We start from the raw sequence: 17,604 nt of genomic DNA on the forward strand, positions 1-17,604 counted from the left end.
AAGCCACCAAGAGTCCACCCTAGAAAGAATAGTAAGACACCACGGTAATTGTAGGTAGCCCGCTAGAGTCGAGCAGTGTGGATAGTGTCATAAGAACCTCCACTTTCCTCTATGCTCCGATACCGTACCGTGGAGACAGAGCTCCAGTACAGAGATTGTTGAGCTTGGCAGATCCGAACAGGGAAGTGTGACAGGTGCCCATACCTAGTGGTGATAGCTAAGGGGTCTTCTGAAGAGGGCTCCTGAGTCATAGAAACCCGTCCCTGAGCAGGGGAACATGGTACCATGTAGGATGACTTAGTGGCTGACCGACACACAGGGGTTCACAACCCCCAATTTTAACAGATGTATGGTCCCGTGGGGGGTTGTCAGCTAACCTCCACGATTGATGTTCAAATAGAGTTACTTATTTAGATCCAGCTATACTATCCCCTCAAATTTACTTGTGAGGTCATGCCTCACCTCAGGACACTTATCATCTCACTGCATAAGATGGTCAAGCCTATTCCCTCTCATTAGGACCCTGAGATAAGACCGTGGATACCTACTAAGATAAGGATGCGAAAATAACGTGGTTACTGAGTATATTTTTATACTCCCCTTTTTTTTTTTTTTTTTCAGGTACCAATTGATACGGGGAGGTGTTCGAGAGGTGCACTATCATGAGGGGTGTCGTTCCGGAGCGTCAATCCCTTGTCGGTCTTTTAAAATCTTTTATATTTCATTTTATATTTATAATAGATCCTCGATTGATATTTTTGTCTCTATTAATTTTGTTTAATGAATTCAAGTTCAAACACGACGATGAATTTCGTGATATTAAGGTCAAACCACTATAATTCATTTTGGGTTTATGATTAAACCACTAACTCAACGAAATGCCATATCATTACGAAGATTCAAGGATCTCTCAACGAAAGATCGAACGAAACGCCAGTGGGGCAGAATCAGAATGTGCCTGCCGGTGGTGCTCTGCTTTTTTTATTATATCTTCCAATCAAAGATTGGACGAAACGTCAGTGGGGCACCTCAAGTGTTCGATGAAATGCGCCAAAGAGACGTGGGGGCTTTGGAGCGCAATGTTAATGCAACTGCCCATGTCCTGAAAGGTATGTATAAATGTGTATATATATATTTTTGGTATTGTGGGTTTTGATGGGAAGGCATCGATGGTGTTGGTGGGAACATATTCTGCAAGTTGTGTGGTTTATTGCTGACAAGCTAGAGTATGGCTTTATTCTTCATTCCTTCCTTACTACATTTGGTGGGGGGTTTGTCCTGTTGCATGTGGAGTACATAGTTTACGTGCGCATTTAGATGTCTCTCCTTGGTGCTAGTGCGATGCGCTCATGTTTGTCAACTATATGTGACTCCTTCAAAACAACACATGGCTTGCCTTACTTTACATGTGATTTTTCGGGTCCATTTTAATTTCTAGATTAAATTACAAATTTAGTGTATAAACTTTTAAGTTCGTATCAAATAGGTTCTTAAACCTTTAACTTTGTGTCTAATAGGTTATCAACTTATTTGGTATCTTTCAAAATTTAAGAACGTACTGGACACTAAGTTGAGAAGTTTTGTAGAGGTTTGAATTATGTTTTGATGTGAAAGAAGTAAACTGTGGAGAAGTTATACCGAAGATTTGTATGGATTCACTCTTTCATTAGGTTAAAACATTTCCTACCAATAAGAATGTGGATTACAATGAGATATAATAAAAGAGAACTTTTGCATACTCTCTCAAGAGTATGCCTAACCTTCCTAGTAACCTCTACTTCAATCTTCAAAATCTTTAGTACAATATCATTTAGGAATTAAACTATTTGTTGTGGAAAGATTTGAGGTTGATTTTATTAACCAATTGATATCTCTGATATCTTGTACAACTATCCATGAAAGATAAGAAAAAAACATAATCAGTTAGTTATTGATATGAATAATATATACTAATGATGAGATCTTATAGTTGTTGGTATTGATATTTGTCCATTTTTCTTCACAATGAACTTCTGGGATCCTTCTTGGACTTGAAATCATCATGATACTGCTGATAAACGTAGGAAACAAAACCCCAAACCGCCAAAGCCATGGCAACACCTTTCAGCCCACTCATCTTATCATGAAACAAGAACACCGCTGCAACAGGAACTATAGGAAACCCCAGTACACAAACAGCATTGGAAAACAGAGAAGAAACCTCAAATATCAAACCAACACACCCAAGAGTGAAAACCTTCCACAAAATGGCAGTCCAAACCACTGTCATAATGTAAGACACTTTCCCCAACTCAAACTCATTCATTTCCTTCTTCAAACCCCTCCACTCTCCACTCACAAAAAGCCCCACAACAATGGCCAGACAAGCAAAAAACGACCGGAACCAAATCATGTCCACAATAGCCTTGAATGATTCGTTTTTGACGAGCTTGTTGAAGAATAGTTGCGTTAAAGAAAGCACTAGGCCATAGCATGCTGATCCAGCGACGGTGCAGATGAAGCCAATGATGTATTTGGCCTTAGAGGCCTTGTTGTAGGCTGAGCCCTCTGATTCTGTTTGAAAGACAAGGAGGGTTGAGGAGATGGTAAGAACAACAAGGGAGTTGATGATTGAAGGAGTGAACTTTTGGGAATTGAGGAAGAAGGAGAAGATGGCATTGAAGGCTAATTGTGAGGAAGAGAGGAGGGAATAAGTGGAGACAGGGAGATACATGAGACCAATGGAGAATAAGTAGCAATCTGCAGCTAAAAACAGCCCCAATGAGACATAAACCAGAGCTAGCTTCAACAGAGTTGGTTGTTGTTCTGTGTGGGAAATATTGTTCCTGTTTGTTCTTCGTTTGGTTGCTCTTATGATGTAATAAGGAAGGAAGATGGGGAAGCCTGCTACTTGGACCAAGGTTCCAAGCCATTTGCTTTTGCCTCCTTTGTCAAAGTAGAGTCTTCCAAGGAGGGTAGCCACCGACTGTCCTAGAAGGAGAAAGATTATGTAGAGAAAGATCTTAACCCACTTCTTGTAATTGGCTTTGTGGGTGATTCTTGTTTGGTTGGTGATTGTTTCTGAAGATTCCATGGAGTTTGATCCTTTGGCTATCTGATCTGCTTCTAAGTTATCTAACAATTTAAATAAAATAAGATTAGAAGAGAGAACATAAAATATTTCAATGGCTGCTGACGAGTTGATTCTCCCTTTTTCTTTAAGCTCTTTTCCACTGATACAGAATGGAACAAGAAGCATACAAAATTTCTATCTTCTTTTTAGTCTGCTATTGATTTGCTGGAATTACCTGTAATTTGCAGGCACTTTTCTTGAGCTTCTGCCATGGCTGAAAGTGAAGAGCTTCCTGAGAGAGATGGTGAGGAACCTATGAAGAAGAAAGAACAGACCATTCAAAGGATTGATTCAATAACTCATCATAAGAAGTCTGCAACTTCTTTTTTTTTTTTTTTTTCTCAGTGAAGAACAATCCAAAACAATGTTCTTCTCTTTTATCCCCTTCTTGGACAAAAAAAGTTGACCCAGTTGACTGTAAATTACAAATGCACCAAAAATTTTGATTAGACAGAAAAACACTTCAATTTGTTTATGATATGAAGAAAATAGTTCAATAAATAGTGTAGAGTTCCTGTGACAGCAACTCTGCTTGGATGGGCTATGAGAGATCAAGTTGATGTGTGGTAGAATCCACTTTTTAGAGAATATAAGACCAAGTTAGAAAAACATTTCTTCTGTTGAAGGTATGAAAATACCAAGTTAAGCTAGAATAATTGGTTTTTTTAAAAAGAATAATTTGGTATTGATTGTGATTTTTTTTATAAAAAAAATCTCTGTAACTTTGAAATACTCAATGAAATTTAAATAAAATATGTGTAAGATTCTTGGATTATGCTGAGGTTTGGCTTATTCGATAAGGGATTATCGAAACATAGAAATAACGATAGAGACTTTGAATAGACAATCAACTATCTTATAATTTTTAAATTTCATCTTTCATATTTTTATTTAAGATACTAAAAAAAATTGTATATTGTTTCTGCATACTAGTCCCTTCTCATTGCATACTAGTCCCTTCTCATTACTCGACATTGACTTCTTGAATTGCATCGGTGGACTGAAAATGACTTCCTAACAACCAAACGAAATATTTATGAATTTATTTGATTGTTGGTAGGTCAATTGGAAAAGTAGCATTTAAGTATGCTCGAAAGACTTAAGTCAGACTTACTGATTGAAGTTTTATGTTCAGAAATTTTGAAAATTTATAATCTTGTTAAGAATTTAATTAATTTAACATTAACTAATGATAACTATTTAATATATTAAAGAAAAATTGTAATGAATAGCAAACATTAGGTTATTTGCAAATTTAGCTAAGGAATTTTTAGATTTGCATATATAGAAGAAAAAAAAAATTAAAGCTAAGATTAGGTGGAGGATCGAACCTATTACCTCTTGATCTGAGTTAAAAGTATCATTCAACATCTAATTGAAACTTGCATCACCTAACAGCAGTAGAGTAGCAGCAAGATGACCTATATTATGGATCTATATGTATAAGAATGAGATCATGAAGGAGCTTTAGATCTCTAAACAACAATATCTTTCCAAATACAAATTGCCACAACAAAGGGACTAAAAAGTGTACAAAAAAGTCTGCAAAAACCACATGAAATAAGAACCTTGTTCTATTTTTCTCTAAAGTTCTCCAAGTTCTTACATTTTCTCATTGGTGAAGATTGCAAGAACGCAAAAGTAGGGAAAATGTTGTGTTTCATAGACAAAAAATGGGGCAAACTACTAAGAAGAATTTATTATACGACGAACATATCAATAATTTCGGCAGAACTTCAATTTTGAATAATTATAATACATCAAAGGCCAAGGCTACTTCACCAAAATCGGCAATGCTTCTTTTCTTTTGTGGGGGGAGTTGAAATTTGAAAGCATAAAAGAACTTTTGCTATGTTTCCTACAGACTCGTCTTTAAAGCTTCAAAGCGGAAAAGGCCAGCTGAAGGAAGCCTATCGAACGAGTTGGATATACAACCAAAAAGAATTCATCTCCTTTCACTTTTGCACATTTCCAACTGGAAATAAACAATATAGAAATGGCTCTTTGCATTCACAATAATATCTGAATCATCAATTAGAAATAGCGACTCATCAACTGATAAGTTTAAACAGGATAAAAAGCCAAAAATAAAAAATAAAAAACCAATTTAAAATTCCAAGAAACGGAAGGGAATGCCCTACAGCTGAAAATACTATCCACTAATGACAGTTCCTCAGTAATCCGCAAATAAAAATTGGAATGTGAGTTCAAAAAAATAGTTAGATGAGTAGAGATTAACATATACAATTTGAGGTTAGTGATGAGTATTGAACTATGGTTTATCAAATAAGCTCATATGTATTTACCACGACAAAGCAAGTTGGGCAAAGGGCTTACCGTCAAATGAAGAAACCGTAGAAAATCAATGAGATGCTGTATAAACATAAACCAATTGCACCAGCGGCAAGTAAATTATGCAGTAGACGCCGATCGTCTTTTGTGGGAATAAAGGCCGCCTTAAGTGTGTTTGTTAATTCAAATACCCGAAGAGAGAGCTGCAAAAGAGAATAAATTTACAAATCATCATGCAAGAAAATGAAATGTTATAAGTACTATATCTTGCATCCAAAATAAACGGTCATGTAGATTTTCTCTTACAAATACATAGACTGCTGTGGTAAGCATGAAATTGAGCATAGGATATTCTGGAATGATAGAGAGAAGCCACTTAGGTTGTCCATTGGGTACATTTGATCTGCACAAACAGACCAAGAAAATAAAAATTGCATGGTCTTGAAGTTGGAAAACGTATTTTAAATTCCATATAAATTATTCCACTACAGAGCCCCACTTTTATCATTACTTGTGAGCTTATTCAGAAAGATAAAGAAAATTGATACTGGCATAAGAGTTATAAAACATAGTGTTCAAGTCAAAGATGCATTCTGAATTTATTATCACATCACATTAGAAAGAATGGATTAAATAGAAAGTTGCAAAAATATAATAAAATTAAAAAATTAAAAATTAAAAAAATCCTCACCTCAGCCATATATGAAACTGTGAAATGTAAGTCTCAAGGGTAATCTTGCCAAGCCACCTAATGATATAACATAGTTAGAAAACACAACAGAAAATATTCCAAAGTTCAAATCTAAAAGATTTTATAGTACTCCGTAGAAAAGAAATACATACGCCAAGAGCGTCAGAGAGTAGTTTCGGATCTGCTGGGTAAAATTCCGCAGGCAAATATAAACACTACAATCAAAATAAGACGAGATCAGCGATATGATACAAAGAAAAAGAAAAAAAAAAAAAAAAAAAAAAAAGAAGAAGAAAAGTAAACAAAGAACACTTCTCCAGTACATACGTTATAGGAATCCATGATGTGTAAGGATGATACTTGTTATATGTAATTTTGTCCAGCTTATATATCCACTCATACCACATATAACCAACCTGGAGAAAACAGATGGCATTAAGAAACACAATTACTGAAAGTAGACTATTGTTGCCACGCAAAAGATATTGCTATTCACAAGTCCACCAACTTACGGATAGGGCAACTGTAACTATGCACGCTTTTATAGAGATTCTCTTCTTGGTATCAGCTTCCTCTAACTTCTCCATCCATTTCTCAACCTAGGACATAAAAAAACGATTTTCTTAGGGATGGCGAACAAAAAGATTTTTTTTTTTTTTTTTTTTTTTTTTTTTTTTNAAATAACAGCAACAAAGCAAAGAAACATAACAAATTTAGACACATCAGTTTACATTGGGATGAAAATAGGCATAGATCATTCCGATAATCCAAATATATCGGTCGAGTCCAGATCTGAAATGCCATTCATGCAATTTGGGGAGTTGAGGTTTTGCAGGATCAGTATAACCTGTTAGATATCCAAAAAAGAAGAGAAAAGAAAAGGAAAAGCGATCCTTAAGCAACATATGGATTAGACAAAACAAAATGCAGAAAACCATATGGTTTAAAAGGTTGCTATAGTCTTCAAAGAAACCCAATTATCTAAAAGTTTTCCAGTAAAAAAATATCACCAGTAGTAAGTTGACAAACAAGTATGCAAATAGAAAAACCCACAGCCTACCATTGAACTTGTAGTATAGCCGAAACTTTACAAACAACCAAGCTAAACAGTCAGCTACAAAGATAACTTCCACAAACAAAGAATAGCTTGATATATGAAATCAAAATAACTGGAAGGCCTTGCCACCCCACAAAACATAAGATGATCAAAATACCTAGAGACAAAGAAACAACTATCTGCACTTCTATTTTATTTTTCCTTTTTTTTTCTTCTGGGCAAGGGGCGTGATTCAGTGCTTACCTAAAAGGATTGTCAAAGGACTCCAAAATGCATCGAAAACACCAGGAACTTCCCAAATGAGAATTACCACAAGAAAGCAAGCAAGAATCTTCACTGCTATCACTGATCTTTTCTCGTTATACTTATTACAAATACCGAGAGCTCCATAAACCATCAGAGTGAAAAGTGTATGCATTGGACAGATGTAGTACAGCATATAATCATTGTTGAGAACGATACAGCAAAAGATAACAAAGAAATTTAGCCGCCACATCATCTGCATATAATGATAGATATTAACAAAAGTTACTTGATCACCATCTCTTTTCGGCCAGTGCTGGGGGATGGGGGAGGGGTGGGTTTGGTGGTTTTATTCATAAAGCTTTGGAGGTAGAAAGAATTTTAAACTTAGATAAAAATAACCTGAGCAAAGCGAGCAACACTAAAATCCTTTCTGATGTAATAATACGAAAAATTTCCAAATCCGGTCATCCAAACATATGCAGCAATAAAAATGCGTATTGCATTGTATATCTCTGCAGCAGCAAAATAATGGTACATTAAGAAAAGAACCTGTTGAAACCCAAAAAGGAAAATGTATTAGGCTTGACTATAAGCCAACCAAGTACATCAAACTTAACTAAGACCATTGGCATGAGAAAAATAACTAGAAAATATAGTAGTTGATATGCTATCACATACATGTGAAGAACATCAGAACATTTGGAGATTAAGTGTAGGGTACATAAACTCACTCAAATTAATAACTTGGATAAAAGACGTGCATACATTTTTACAAAACAAAATACAGTCAAAAGTCCAAACATATCTGGGAGAACACAAGTGATGGACAGAAGAAAATGAATAATCAGCTTATAACAGTAAGTATCTGATGCGTACAATGGACGTTATTACAAATCAAAATAGGCTAACAGTACAACAACACACCATAAAATCATAAATTTTATGATAAAGATAATAATACAAGACTATGTTTCCCAAAAAGAATGTCAATCCATATATACATTTACATTAAAATAGAACTTGCCTGCATCCATCCTTTCCACTCTTCTGTCTGATGCCGATTAAGGTAAAGAATAGATTTCCCAGAGAAAGCTGACTTGTCGCTGTGCTTTTTTAATGATGTTGTTGCTGAAACAATGATGAGTAGAATGTAGAGAAAGAGAAAGAGGTCACGGCTGTAATTCTGTCAAAGAAAAGAACCATTTAAACAGTATAAAGAAGTTTCTACTAATGCAGGTAAGAAAAAGGGAATTAAATAAATTGATGAGTATCTGTAAGAGTGTAAATTTTAGAGGATTCATTTAGAAGCATAATAGATGACACAATACATGAGAAATAATGAAAATCTATGGAATTCGAGCTCAATTCCTGCTCACCTTAGCTATCAACAACAATATCTGGCAAATGGTCGTGTCTTAGATAATAGAGAAAAATTAAAATACTACAACAAAAGCATTGCAGCAGAAAGAGTTCTTTAATAGATCGAGATGAAATTATTATTTCAAGAAAAATGTTAAGCACGAATACACTGAGAAAACAAAACTACCTTCTTCGATTCTGCCAGGATAGATGTACGGTCACATACGAAGAAATACAAAAGAATCACTCCAAATTCAGACCTAAACAAGACTGCAATAATGAGTTACGGTTTAATATTATTGGTTAATCAAGTTGAGATTAATCCTGTTAAAACTCACATTGCTCTCAAGGTAGCTCGATTTTCTAGCAAGAAAGTGTCATCCAGTGTAAAAAACCTAAAGACCAGAAAGGTTCAGACAGTAGAAAGGACATTTAAGAAACAGAGTACTTTAAAAGAGAGCATTAATGTACTACAGAAAATGGAAACGACCTTATCAAATTCGTTGTGATGGATGAATTATGTATCTTTGCAGATGCTGTTCTAGCCAGACCTCCTTCCAATAGAACGGCTTGATCATCTTCTCTAACTGTCTCACCTCCCAAGTCAGCTAGATTGATGTCTGAATGACTGCAATCCAGGAAATTTCAATCAACCACAGGAAACGTAAGCAAAAAAATGCTGAATATATACCATTCAAAAGATTAAAAAAAAATAATAATAAATAAAAAGAAAAGAACAAAAAAGAGAGATAGGAAGAAAGAAAAAAGTAAATGGTTGCCTTTGACTGCAACAAGTAAAAAAACAGACGAAAACAAACAACCACAAATTGAATAATAAAATTCAACCTAACGTATTCCTTACTCCTACTTGTTAAATGCTCCTATTCTCTTAGCGATACTTTAACTCTTAAACATAGGGATGAGGGGCATTTTTCATAAATTGTTAATCGAAGATAAATGATGAAAACAGCTAGCAGTAAAATGCAAAAAGCTAGAGCAACAAAAATTGCAGAGAATTTCTCACGCTTTAGAAAGAGCTGAAGATTTCCTATATTCAAGGAATTCTGAGTATATCCACGAAACAATGATGGGAGACACTCCAAGAAGGAACGATATCTGAGACATGAAAGTATCCTCGTCAGTTAGTTCAGGCTTGAAATGCGACAAAGGTAAGATACTTGAGGCAACAATATGAAAAGATAAGAAAGAGAAAAATAACACAGGACTGATATCATTTAATGTCAAATTAGTAACAGGAAAATCAACATTAACTAATATCAAGACGTCAGAAAAGTTTGAAAGTAATACCAGTCTGTCCCAGTATTGTTCTCAAACTCAAGCCTCGGAATACAGTGAATAATCAAATACCTTAGAAAATTATACCCCTTGAACATTGATACACATAATCTAACAGATCTACAAATCCAAGATAAATTTCAAAAATATAGGATGAATTGAAAGTGAGGATATGAACCTCTGGGGACAAAAAAAAAAAAAAAAAACTCAGNATTTTTTTTTTTTTTTTTTTTTTTTTTTTAAGTATCCTGGGCAGTCACGTTATTGGTTCAACAACCATCTAAGAAAATTGGACTTGAATTTGAATGCAATCTTCTCAGTCACAGCGGGACAAATTTCCAGGAAGAAGAAGGGTTAATTTCCGGTTAACAAAACAATAGTTCTGCATTCGTGGGGTAGTCCGTGATCTGACTCTTGAAAAGCATGCGGACGAAGCATAAGGGTGAAAATAATTTAAAAATCCAAAGGCGAGGGGCAACTTTGTCGGTGAGAATTATTGTCGCCAACTACACCAAAACAAGTAGCCGACAGTGCAGGGAAAATGCGAAACCCAAATTCAAACAATCAAATGAACTTCAAGTGCCAGTGAACTTCACGGTAAAAGAATGCTATACACACCGCAAAAATTAAAAACTATCCTGAGCCAAAGAATTACATAACAACTCAAAAAAAAAAAAAAAAAAAAAAAAAAAAAAAAAAAAAAAAAAAAAAAAAAAAAAAAANGTCCAGGAGTAATAACAGAAGCCTCCATCATCAATCCTGAAAAAAAAAAAACTGCAAAATGCAAACGAAAAGCAACAAAAACAGAAACAAATCACTTCAACATTCCACGAACAATCGACAAAACACACACGAAAAAAGCAGAATCTAAAGTATAAACCGCAGATCGAGACAGATACACACCTGAGACGAAATGAAGAATCGAGTTTGTTGAAACGTCAGTCTCTAAACATCAGATATAATGCAAGAGAGATAGATCATAAGGATCCAACACAGACAGATTGAAGAAGAAGCCTAATGCTTCGAGAATACTCTCTCTAAACCTCTCTTTCTCTCTCTAAGCTTCTCTCTCTCTCTCTCTTAAAACCTTAATTGTGACTCCACCTCTGTTCTGAGCGGTTGATGAAGATGAAGGCTGTTGCTGTTGGGACGATACTTTTGGTTGTGGTTGCCGCTCTCTTCCACTCCTAATGGCGACAATTAAATTTTAATTTTTAATTTTAATAACCAAATCTAAATTAATTAACTAATTAATCAAGATTATCATCTCCATTCATTGAATTACAATTCTTACGTCAGCCAATTATATATATTCAACTCAAAATTTAGTTTAATTCAAAATTATATCTAATATTTAAATTCAAAATTAATAGTCGAATTTACTATAAGAAAATTTTAAATATTTATTAAATCAAGGTCATAAATTAAATTTATAATTGAATTAACAAGAGATTAATTATTAAAAAGTTTGAATATATCTAAAAATTAATAATCGTACCAATTTAATTTTTCATTTTTCATTTTATAAAGTAAATTAGAGAAAATGGAAAATAAATATTAAATTTTCCTTTTTTTTTCTGAATTAAATGTTTTTTTTAGGGTCGGTGTCCACCACGCGTTTTAAAACGCGTTTTCCTTTTAAAACAAGGAAATAAAATTGAGCCCATCATAAATTCGAATCTATATTTAGTTATATTCGTAATTAATTATTTTATAATTTTTATTTTAAAATATTATTTTATTAATTATTATTGGGTTTCTATTTTTGTAAATTTAATTTATGATTTAAGCTTAATTGATCTTTCGGCTTAAAACTTTAGTGGTATTACTCCAGATATTTTCAAAATGAAATTTAATTTTTTAAAATTAATTATTTATAACCATATTTTCTTCATTTTTATAAATTTAAGTTTTTAATTTAATTGATTGATTTTTATGACATTTCAAATTGCAATTCATTAATTATAATATAATTTTTATTTCAATTATAATTTAATACGAACTAAAAGTACATATTTAAAAAAAATTAGATAACTAATTCAAGTTTTAACTCCAAATTAAAAAATTAAAAATTTATACCTAATTTATTTTAGTGTGTATTTAGTTGGTAATTAAAATCTTAAACTATAATTGGTAATTAAAATTTTAAATATCCAACGAAAAATTAAATTATTAATTATTTTTCGTTTTAGACCAACATTGGCTTGTTTAATTACCATGTTTAAAGGGTTAATTACAATAATTTTGTAAATTTTAGAAATAAATTGAAAATTCTCATAAAATGAAAAATAAAAGAAAAATAGCAATTAATTAAATTGAAGCTGCCGCGCCGATAATACTCGCCACCAAATCTATCGGCGACCCGCGAAAACTCGGGCCGAGGAAAAAGGCATCGGAGCTGTAACGATGGAATAGCTAAGCTTCGGCTTGTGAGCCTCGTACAGAACAGAAGCAGGGGCGGCTTCAATTCAATGGCGAATCATAAACCCTAAAGCTATCAGAAACTAAATTTGTTCGAAAAATGTCATTCAGAACAATCATCAAACGCCTTCAATGCAACCGCCGAAGCTTCATTGATTCCATCTCTCTTGCTCGTTTCAACTCCTCCGCCCCCGCCGTGCACCCATCAAGGCGTTCTTCCATTTCTCTTCAGTTCCAAAATGTTCCCCAGCTGCAAGATCAAGATCCCTACTCTTACCTCAAAGAAGACCCAATTGAAATTTGTTCCTCTATTTGGGTGAAAGCCTTCGCTTCCCTTCCCAACAGTTCGTTCTCTGATCTATCTGGGTTTCTGTCGAAATTCGATTTGTGGGTATTGGCGTATCAGCGTTCGTGTGCGGACGTGACCGGTAGTTTCCCTCCTCGCAACGCTATTCATTCTCATGTTCTACAAGACCTACTTTCTCTTCGTAACGCTGTCATCAGCGGGAAATTTTCTTGGAACAGGAAGGCTAATCCGTTAATTCGAAGCCCAAATGACAAGTCTCGGACCCATCTCATTTCCAAGCGCAAGCTTCAAGCGATGCTTGAGTCTGATGAGCCTTGCTTTCAGGACAGGATCGTTCAGGAAGTGTTGCTGAAGGTCATAGAGCCCATTTTCGAGGCTCGGTTTTCGTCAAAATCGCACGCATTTCGGCCGGGCCGGAATGCTCATTCTTTCATTCGAACCATTAGAAGCAACTTCGCTGGGTACCTCTGGTTCTTAAAAGCTGATTTGAGTGAAATTTTTAGGCATGTTGATGAAAATGTGGTGATGGGTTCCTTAGAGAAGGCTATCAAGGATAAAACAATTTTGCGTTTGGTCAAGTCCGCGCTCCAATCACCGAGGCAGAAGCGGCCACGAGTTGAAGATAATGACGTGAAGAAGAAAAGAAAGGGGGCTACGAAGAAGAAGAAGATTCTCAATGAGAATGAACCCAAACCTGACCCATATTGGTTAAGAACATTCTTCAATTTCGCACCAGAAGAAGCTGCCAAGGTACCTTCTTATGGTCACTGTGGAATTTTGAGTCCTTTACTTGCTAATGTATGTCTTAATGAATTGGATATTGTAATGGAAGATAAGATAAGTGAATACTTTAGGCCTTCCAAGCTTGATTCCATCTGGAGAGACTCCATTAATGATGGCTGTCATAACCCAGCTTGGCCGGAGTTCGTTCCAGCCAGTGGCAAGGAAAAAACTAGAAAAATGGATTACATACGATATGGAGGACATTTCTTGGTGGGCATTCGAGGGCCTAGAGAGGATGCAGTGAGAATTAGAAAGGAAATCATTGAGTTTTGTGAGAGTATATTTGGAATAAGGTTGGATAATTCAAAGATAGAGATTGAACATATTAGCAGAGGAATTATATTCTTAGACCATGTAATTTGTCGTAGAATAATACACCCTACTCTTAGATATACATCCTCTGGAGGTTCTATTGTGAGCCAAAAGTGTGTTGGAACTTTGCTTTCTGTTACTGCCAGCTTGGAGCAATGTATACGCAAATTCAGGCATGTTGAACTCGTTAAGGGAGATCGAGATCCCGAGCCTTTGCCTTGCAATCCAATGCTGTATTCAAGTCAAGCTCATACAAATTCACAGATGAACAAATTCCTCGAGACCATGGCTGATTGGTATCGATATGCTGATAACCGAAAGAAAATTGTTGGGTTTTGTGCTTATGTTATACGTAGCTCCTTGGCTAAACTCTATGCTGCTAGGTATCGATTAAAATCTCGAGCCAAGGTGTATAGGATTGCCTTACGGAATTTAAGCCGTCCATTGATAGAGAGCAGTAATAATGCAGCACCCGAGTATTCTGATCTTCTGAGAATGGGACTTGTGGATTCAATTGAAGGTGTGCAGTTCTCGCGCATGTCTATGATTCCTTCTTGTGATTACACTCCCCTCCCTCGAAATTGGGTCCCACATCACGAGAACGTTTTGCGAGAATATATCAAGTTACAGGATCAAGAGTTATATTCTGAATTGCGTAAAGTAGTCAAGAGAAAGGGATTGAGTTTGCCTCAAGATGAGATATCTGAAATTGTATGGGGCTACAAGACCCTCGGTGCTTGTCACTTTAAGACTAATGTAGGAAGCGAAATGGAAGGCGGTTGAAGAAAAAATGGGAACCATGTTGCTAAGTTTGCCTTAGAATACGAACTAAATCGAATATCAGGTGGCTTCCAGAGTTAGTTGGCTGGCACAGAGGCAATCGACAAGTGAGCTCGGCCCAATTCTTTCGACAGGTATGCATATTACCTTCATTAAGACATGAGATCCCCGAAATGTGAAGTGCAAACACTCATCAGACCATCGAGTTCTTTTGGTCGTTTGTTCACTGATCACATCGATTGGTTTTCACCAAGAGACTAATTATATTAACAATGAAATTGCAGAGAAGGAAAGCAAGAGACAACGGAGCTCAATAACAATGGAAGGGAGATAAATGTCTCTGCGTTTTGTGGAAAAAGGTACTGCCTCAAACCAGCGTAGTGTAGAACTTTTGGTGCGTATTCTATTTAATTATTTACCATTTATCTAGGTGTTGGTAACTTTTTCATTTTGCCTTGATAAGAAGAGAATTCACAAGCCAGATAACCATAGGAAGTGATTATGAAATTCAGTTTTTACCATTTAATTGCAAAGATAAAATAGTTCATCTCCTTGGATTCAAGGAAGAAACAACTTGTTATAGCAACCTAAGAAAACTAGATTGCACTATCAAAGAGTAATTGACGGATTCCCCAAAATAAAGGTTGATTTATTGGTTGATATTTGGTTTCGTGGTCGGTTGATTGTTTCGTTAGAAATCTAGTTTCGAAATACTGCCTATGTTGGGGGCTAAATTATACAGAGTGTGGATTTCTATAATGTCCCTTGAACGTTGAAAAGCTTTATTTTTACTGTTGTATGTCTCATTATTTCAAAAGCTTCGTTTTATTTCACAACTTTTGAAATTGTTTTAAATCTCAATCATTTCATTAGCTACCACTCAAAAATTTTGTCTCTCAAATCTTTTTAATTGTAAAAGGAGGGAGGTAAACATTATTCTACCTGAATCATCAATTATCAAGTTTGACTGTGACTAAGACTCTTTCTATATGATGCTGTTGGAGTAAAGGATCGTCAACAAGGTTGTTCTTGTGCGTTGCTCTTGGTACAATATTGACGATCTTACAAAGATAAAATTTCAGTTAATTTTCATTTACTCGTCTCATCTTTTACAGAATCGATCCTCTTTTAACTGTACAAGAATATGTGGAGCCTCAGCATATGTTCTCCTTTTGTTGTTATTATCTATTTGCAGTTCACCACCCATCATATGTCTTTATCCTCATTTGAAGTGGAAAAGCTAATGAAATGATTACACTTCAAAACAACTTTAATGGTTAAGGGTTAAAATGAAGAAATCGAAATGTGAAGGGTATAATCGAAACTTATTACTACTGCATGTTCCATTGTTCAATAGGTCATTACTATGTTACATTTGTGTCTTCATTTTAATGGAAAACTCGAAGAGTAGAAATGAAACTTTTAACCGTTCTGAGACATCATATGATTGTAATCTAATTTTAGTTGAGTAGTATTTTTTATAACTGCGGTGTTCAAATGTAACATGGTTTTGTTGTCTTTAGGGACAACCTAAGTGACAAGATCTGGTTGTAAAGAAGTGATCACCTAAGTGACAAGATCTGGTTGTAAAGAAGTGATCAAGAACTTGTCCCTCAACTCCTATTGTGTTTGTCAGAAAAAGAAGAACTCTGTTTCAGTTGCTGAGTTTACAATTGTCCCTTCCATGGGTGGAAGTTTAAGTGAAACTCATGAACCTCATCTCTTTTCCATTCTTTTTTGGTGTTTTTTCTGATTTTGCATCATAATGAACAAAGATGATGTATATATGAAAACCGATCTAAGAGTTTTCTCTTTTCTTTTGGAGAACGGAGATTGACCGAGCTATGCTCATGTTGGCGACCACATCATTCATTTCCATTGAAGATTGTCTTTATTTCGAGGAACTGCCCTACCTAAATTTCCATTGAAGGTACCATCCGTTACCATCGGAATGATGACTTCTTGTAAGGGTTTTCAAAAAATTCGATAACTCGAAGAATCTGAGTAATAACAATAATAAACTTCATTTGATTTTAAGTCCCTCAGTTCATCCTCTTCATCTCCTTCGTGTTGTTTTAAAATCTTATGTTGGATTAGTTCATCCTCTTCATCTCCTTCGTGTTGTTTTAAAATCTTATGTTGGATTATATCATCGTATGAGTGAGAATAAAGCATCAATTTGTGTTGTTTTGCGTAAACAATCCGGATTTCAAGAGCTCTAGCGAGTGTTTTGAGCTTTTAGATATCTTTTTAATTCTCTCGGTTCTCAAATTAGCTCTAGCGAGTGTTCTGAGCTTTTAGATATCTTTTTAATTCTCTCGGTTCTCAAATTAGTGAACCTCAAAACGCAAGAGAGCTCTTTCTATGACTTATTTAAACATGGGTTCAAATATTTTGACCTAATTGAATAAAATTGACTTCCTCGACCCGATATCCATTTGTAAATTTAATAATTTTTAATTATCATTAATTTCATAAATATCTTAACCTCAAGAAGAAAAAAAAATTAAAAAGCCAGAAATAGCGAAATAAAATAAGAAAACATGAGTGACAGAAAAAATTTATTAGTCTGGCTTTTGTTCCTTTCTCGAGTTTCCTTTATATACGCTCTTTTTTTAATGGCTTGTGTCATCGTTGACCTCTACCAACCTCTTTTGTATTCTTTCTGAAACATTTACACACGTAATGTCAAAATACAGTTACGTGAAATATGTATCTCAATAATTTTCATTAAAAATGAACAGTTTTTAGATGTGGTCAAAGAGGCAATAGGATAGAATTAAAATGTGAGAAATTTCAAGTGTCTGTATGAATGCAAGTAGATAGACAAGAGTACCTTAAGGACAAGCAACAAGTAGCTCCCCCTATTGATTGCAATCCCTTCATATATATTGTACTATTCTACGTTAGCATTAGACCATTAGACCTATAAATGTGGATCCGTGTCC

General features: G+C 34.9%; 3 protein-coding genes and 1 long non-coding RNA gene across 4 annotated transcripts; 2 read left to right on the plus strand and 2 right to left on the minus strand.

The window, feature by feature from the left end:
* The first annotated feature begins 463 nt into the window (after positions 1 to 463).
* On the plus strand, positions 464 to 3,386 carry LOC111782551. The gene is made up of 3 exons (XR_002813143.1): positions 464 to 695; positions 898 to 1,109; positions 3,301 to 3,386. It is a non-coding gene; the product is annotated as an uncharacterized LOC111782551 (long non-coding RNA).
* Positions 1,795 to 3,725, minus strand: LOC111782550 (probable purine permease 10). The gene is made up of 2 exons (XM_023663314.1): positions 3,288 to 3,725; positions 1,795 to 3,114 (listed from the first exon to the last, which is right to left on the minus strand). Exons 1-2 carry the CDS (start codon positions 3,388 to 3,390, stop codon positions 2,000 to 2,002), a joined length of 1,218 nt encoding a protein of 405 aa, XP_023519082.1. The 5' UTR covers positions 3,391 to 3,725; the 3' UTR covers positions 1,795 to 1,999.
* A 1,029-nt stretch (positions 3,726 to 4,754) lies between these two features.
* On the minus strand, positions 4,755 to 11,238 carry LOC111783109 (protein REDUCED WALL ACETYLATION 3-like). The gene is made up of 17 exons (XM_023663994.1): positions 10,957 to 11,238; positions 10,778 to 10,827; positions 9,782 to 9,876; positions 9,248 to 9,385; positions 9,096 to 9,152; positions 8,945 to 9,017; positions 8,423 to 8,581; positions 7,798 to 7,947; positions 7,396 to 7,651; positions 6,827 to 6,942; positions 6,608 to 6,694; positions 6,423 to 6,511; positions 6,248 to 6,310; positions 6,096 to 6,152; positions 5,711 to 5,807; positions 5,450 to 5,607; positions 4,755 to 5,134 (listed from the first exon to the last, which is right to left on the minus strand). Exons 2-16 carry the CDS (start codon positions 10,805 to 10,807, stop codon positions 5,452 to 5,454), a joined length of 1,623 nt encoding a protein of 540 aa, XP_023519762.1. The 5' UTR covers positions 10,808 to 10,827; positions 10,957 to 11,238; the 3' UTR covers positions 4,755 to 5,134; positions 5,450 to 5,451.
* Positions 11,239 to 12,389: 1,151 nt separating this feature from the next.
* Positions 12,390 to 16,699, plus strand: LOC111783284 (nuclear intron maturase 1, mitochondrial). Its single transcript, XM_023664206.1, has 3 exons — positions 12,390 to 14,790; positions 14,941 to 15,015; positions 16,180 to 16,699. The coding sequence occupies exon 1, from the start codon at positions 12,575 to 12,577 to the stop codon at positions 14,657 to 14,659; it is 2,085 nt and encodes a 694-aa protein (XP_023519974.1). The 5' UTR covers positions 12,390 to 12,574; the 3' UTR covers positions 14,660 to 14,790; positions 14,941 to 15,015; positions 16,180 to 16,699.
* The last annotated feature ends 905 nt before the right edge of the window (positions 16,700 to 17,604 follow it).

The sequence above is a fragment of the Cucurbita pepo genome, chromosome LG20 (assembly GCF_002806865.2).
Source record: "Cucurbita pepo subsp. pepo cultivar mu-cu-16 chromosome LG20, ASM280686v2, whole genome shotgun sequence".
Classification (NCBI taxonomy): Eukaryota; Viridiplantae; Streptophyta; class Magnoliopsida; order Cucurbitales; family Cucurbitaceae; genus Cucurbita; species Cucurbita pepo.